The sequence below is a fragment of the Magnolia sinica genome, chromosome 7 (assembly GCF_029962835.1).
Source record: "Magnolia sinica isolate HGM2019 chromosome 7, MsV1, whole genome shotgun sequence".
NCBI lineage: Eukaryota > Viridiplantae > Streptophyta > Magnoliopsida > Magnoliales > Magnoliaceae > Magnolia > Magnolia sinica.
In genome coordinates, this window is record NC_080579.1 from 62,401,425 (window position 1) to 62,406,927 (window position 5,503).

The window sequence follows — 5,503 nt, forward strand, 5'->3', positions numbered from 1 at the left end:
TCATTTATACTGATAAAGCAACTATTTTTGGTCTAGTTAGGGATGGAAAGCTTAAGGGGAAGGGAATCATCACCAGGCAAAACATAGAGTACTCCTCGGTGCAAGTTTCCTTGAGAAGGTAGTGAATTATCACTCACGTAACTCCCTGTATAATTTCATCTATATTAAATAGTGAGTCACAAAGTCATATTCATGGGAATAGGTAGGGGAGGTTGGAAGGCCTTAAACCAAGCTTGTTTGGGCTTTCACCAAGAGAATCAGGCCCATCCCTGCTTACTTCAACAAAGGGCCGGATTGAGCCAAGGTTTTGACCCAACAACAGATAGTGGTGAGGCCCACCAGCTGTTTCACACGGTGCAGCCCACTGAGCTACAAGCTCAAGTGCGGCCCATCAATGTATATACACGTGTATATATATACATTATATTGTATATACATTTAGTGTAGTTTTAGGATTCAAACGTCCAGCACTGGACGTTCATTGAGGGACTGCCAAGAACTTCACAGCTCGGTGTAGCCCACCGTCAGTGCAAACCACCCGCAGTTGGTGTGTGGCCCACCAACACGTATGTTGTGACCCAGCTGCTTGTATGGTGTGTGGCCAATAGCCTTGTGGTGCGGTCCATCTGATGGACGGCATAGATGAAGCACACAGTGCGTGGGACCCACAGAATGGCTGATGTGGATGTAGTAATTACTGTGACCACGTGGCGTGTTGGCCCACCGTCTAAGTAGTGGATGGCTGGGACAAAACACGTACTTTATGGTGGGCACCCACCGTCTAAAAATCTGGATGGTGAGGATAAGAAATACCTTTATCAAGGTGGGTCCCACGTGGGGCCCACCACTTGTGGCACATTACACGTGTGAGTCCTTATACGTGTGTATATATATATATATACTGTAATATTATATTGTAATACTTCAGCTCTTAGTTGCTAACGCCTAGCACTGGACGTCATTGAGGGACGTCCTGCCCAGGGTCTTTATCTGGACACAACGTCCTTGAAGGATGGTCCAAACTCAAGTGGCCCATGGTGGCCTGGCATTAGTGCAACCAACCTACATTTGGTGGGGACCACGGTCGAGGCAGGGCTCACAATCAGGCAGCCCACTAACGTTGGGTGAGGCCCACCTGCATTTGTGTAGGGCCCAAGGTGGGTGCAGCCCATCTATGCTCAATCTGAAAACAGCTCTTCTTCTGCATGCCATTTGGACCTATTTTCAAGCCCTGTTGCAGCTGGATTGAGGTCTGGTTTGGTACCATTCACGGCCCAACCTCGGTCAGTCCTAAAGGCTGGATTGAAGCTAATCAAGGGCCAGTCTGAGAGCACCAACTAGCGCCCATTTCCAGCCTAAACGAAGCCCAAAACAGGGTCATTTGGTGGCCTGATGGACAGTTTGGTTTCAGCTCCAAACAGAGCCCCAAACCTGGCTTGTCTTTCAGCCTTGTTCTGGGTCTGACTTCGGACTGAAACGAAGCCATGGATCGGTTTTGCTTTAGTCCTAAACAGGGTCCCTTTTTAAGCTGACATCTCAATCCATTCCACAGCCATTGTTTGGCTTGGGCCCGGACTAAACAGGTCATATTCTAGCCTTACTCTTGGCATGATCATAGCCATTTCTTGGCTGATTTCCAGCCCTATCTATAGCCACCATTCAAGCCTGATATCATTATGAAATCATGGCCATTGCATGGCCCGATTCCACCTCATATATGCACCCTGTTTGAGAGCTATTCCCAGCTTCAAACATGGCCATCATGTGGCCTGATGGAAGGTTACTTTTCAACCTGTCGTGCAACCATTACCTGGCATGACTCTGACATTTGTTCCGAACTGACACATAGCCATTAGTTGGCTTAGCTCTAGTTCGCACAAATGCCTCATGCATCTTAATAAAAATCTCAAAAGGAGGATGTTTTACTTGACTCAATGCATCCAAGGCTCTCGGCCTCTCCACTGTTCTCTCTCTCTCTCTCTCTCTCTCTCTCTCTCTCTCTCTCTCTCTCTCTCTCTCTCTTTTCCCACCTTCTTATGTCAACTCCGGGAGCTACAAAACTCCCTTTTTATAGCCGTGGGAGGGAGATCTCGTCCGTTGGATCAAACTGACCCTACCTTTCACGGTTATGAGTGAAGGGTGGCTTGCATGGGGCCAATCCACATGTTACCATGGATAGGTGATATCCAGGCCCACTAGAAAAGCAGCTTTTTAGGTTTGATGGGGCTCATCTTGTGGTTGAGTTCGAGCGGGTTTGTGGAGAAGATGATCTGGCCTCTAATGGCGGATTACCATCCAACGTGTATGGTCATGATCCGGTCCATCTGGTTGGTCCATATGAGGCCCTAGATTTGTGTGGGGCCCACTTATTGGGCTGTAAATACGAGTTTCAAAATATCCTACGAGAATTTCCAATTGTCGTCACTTCCCCATGAGATGGAGCATTTCTCCTCTGCAACTTCATACCGCCTCAAGGGGTGGCTGAGATTTATCCATGTGGCTTATTGGATGGTTGGAAATCTATTTCCCAAAAGGGAAATGTTCCCATGCGCCTTTTTTTTCTACAGATGGTTGTCCAGCCATTTTTTAAAAAGGACAAAATATCCTTTCAACGGACGGATGGATTGGATTGACTGATCATGATGATCATGGTCCACTCAGGTGGTCGCAGATGGGCCCACCATCTTAGATCCCTACCGTACAAAGGACTCCGAGTGGTCTCGTCTGATCTCCTTCGTTACTATGTATGGGCCCAAAAGCCTATACCATTTTGGTCGGATGGGGCCCACGAACAAGATGGACGGTTTGGATGGCATGGAAAGTGGCCATGGTAGGTCACTTTGGGGTTGGAAGGCCCTCAGTTTCAAAGAGGGAATGGGTGGAAATTTTTTTTAATTTTTTTCATATGAGGCGCGGGTCAGCGCTGGTCAACCTAGCTGCTGTCGTCCCGTGTACATCGTGCACGGGCGTGTGTTGTGCACTCATAGTTTGTGTGGGGCCCACTGTGATGTTAGTGGTAGATCCACTCCGTCCATTCACCTCAGACATCCTACCCAGGGGGCTCGGCACAGTTTGGGGTGGAGGTGAAGCCCAAGTGGGCCGTATCATATGTTTGAGGTTTTATTTGGCTGGTGCATGTCGACCCAATGGTTGGATTAGCTCGATATTTGGTTTCAACGGTTAAATGGAGTTCTAGAGTACACTGATTATTTGGTTGGACATTCATTTATTCTCAAGAGCCGCTAGTGGATGCATTGCTCGAATATGACTTAATTAACTTATCTATAAGCTCTATTAACTTCAGGTGTTTGTTGGGTCTTACCTCACTGTCTGGTGTCGGTTAAACTTGGCTCTTATTGACCCCAATGGATGGTCTCGATGTTAGCTGAAAGTCCCATCCTGCACACATCGAAGTTCAAGTCGCTTAGTAAATTAAATCTAGGTTTTTCCCTGGGTGGGTTTTAGGAGGTAACACCCGTGTACCAAAGGTACGGGGTGTTACAGTTTACCCCCTAAAAAAATCATCCTCAAAATTACCTGTGGTATGCCACTGAACAAGTGAGGGTACTTCTCCCTAACCTCAGCTTCTCGTTCCCACATCGCTTCTTCTTCCCCGTGATGCGACCAAAGAACCTTGACCAGAGGTATAGTCTTCGTTCGCAAGACCTGCTCCTTGTGGTCTAAGATACGGATTGGTTCCTTGGTGTAGGAGGCATTATCTGTTAGCTCGATCTTCTCCCAACTGATGATGTGCGACTTGATTGGTGTATACTTTTTCAACATAGATATGTGAAAGACGTTGTGAATACAGGCTAGTGCAGTAGGCAATGCAAGGCGATATGCCATGGCTCTCATACTATCCAAGATCTTGAAAGGCCCGATGAAATGTGGTGCTAGCTTCCCTTTCTGACTGAACCTCATCAAATCCTTCATAGGGGACACCTTCAAGAATACATGGTTGCCAGCTGTAAACTCCAGGTTGCGGCGTTGGTTATCAGCATAGCTCTTCGGTCTGCTTTGGGTGGTATGCAGACATTTTCTGACCACATCAATGACCTGTAATAGCCTGAACTAGCTCCGGACCTAACAATCTTCTTTCTCCTATTTCTGCCCAACACTGTGGGGCTCGGTAAGGGTGACCATAGAGAGCCTTGTACGATGCCATGCCTATGCTGGACTGAAAACTGTTATTGTACGCGAATTCTGCTAGTGCTAGGTGATCGTCCCAGCTGCCCTAAAAGTCTAGAACGCATGCTCTCAGCATATCTTCTAAGATCTAGTTCACCCTCTAAGTCGGCCCATTTGTCTGAGAGTGAAACGTCATACTGAACTTGAGTTCCGTGCCCAATTCTTTCTGCAACCTTTTTCAGAAGGCAAAAGTAAATCTAGAGTCCCGATCTGATATAATTTCTCCCGGAACTCCATAGGATCGCATGACTTCCAAGATGTATAACCTTCTCAAATTACCGGTGGAATCAGTCGTACGGGTCGGGAGGAATCTAGCAGTCCTTGTCAACCTGTCGACAGTGACCCAAATCAAATCATGTTTCCTCTGCGTCCTAGGGAGATCAGATATAAAGTCCATAGAAATGTTATCCCATTTTGTAACGACCTTGGAAATTTTTGTACTAATCTTTCCTTAAGTAGTTATTTTTGGGGTAATTAGCGCTATACTTGATTGCTTGTGAAATTCGCATTAATCACTTTAAATTGTATCTGCATGGCTCTAAACTTGTAGATTAGTTAGCGCTATGTTACTCTGAAATCTGAGATCCATCGCTAAATCCAGTTGTTCTGAGGAATTTTTGGAAGATCTGGATCGGACCTGGACCGCACGTCGAAAGTCCGATAGCAATGATCTTAGGCTGTTGTGGTCACTATGCTGGGCTTAACCATCACCTCGAAAATCAAGTCCATGTGATGTTCTGGGTCGGTTTGATTGAGTTCGGAGTAAAGAGTGTGAGAACGGTTGGATATTTAATAAGTTTTTATAAAATCTGAGTCGTGTCGCTTGCGCGACGATTTTAAGCTATCTGACCGTTGGATTCTGACCCAATTTCACCCTCTAATCAGGGAAGGTGGCCCAGGCATATCCTAGTGCTTGTGAACCTGATCGAGATTCCGTGACCGTTGATTTGTGTGTGGTCCGCCACGGCTGATCTGAAGAGCTGGTCGGTACGAAAACTCAGCCTGACCTAGATCCATGGTCAGTGAGCTTAAGTCCGACCTTTCGTGGTTATAGGCCCACCAGAAGTGCTTCGTTGGATCGCGAGAGTCGGGTTTTGGTTATACTTTAAGTATACCTTGACCCTAGGGTTATTTCCATCAATAATAGGCCTATTTATAGTCCTTAAACCCTAGCCCTCTTTCTATAAGAATTTTCTCTAACCCTAGCTTGGAAAGAGAGTGGAAAAGAGAGAGATAGTGAGAGAGATAAGTTGGTGAATCATCTTGGATTCTTTCTTGTTCTTCTTCATCTTTGAACCTTCACTTTGAATCGTTA

The 5,503-nt window shown here is 46.3% G+C and overlaps 1 protein-coding gene across 1 annotated transcript; it reads right to left on the minus strand.

Annotated features, from left to right (window-relative positions):
* Window positions 1-3,381: 3,381 nt before the first annotated feature.
* On the minus strand, window positions 3,382-4,165 carry LOC131250646 (uncharacterized). The gene is made up of 3 exons (XM_058250930.1): window positions 4,057-4,165; window positions 3,538-3,965; window positions 3,382-3,399 (listed from the first exon to the last, which is right to left on the minus strand). Exons 1-3 carry the CDS (start codon window positions 4,163-4,165, stop codon window positions 3,382-3,384), a joined length of 555 nt encoding a protein of 184 aa, XP_058106913.1.
* Between the last annotated feature and the right edge of the window lie 1,338 nt (window positions 4,166-5,503).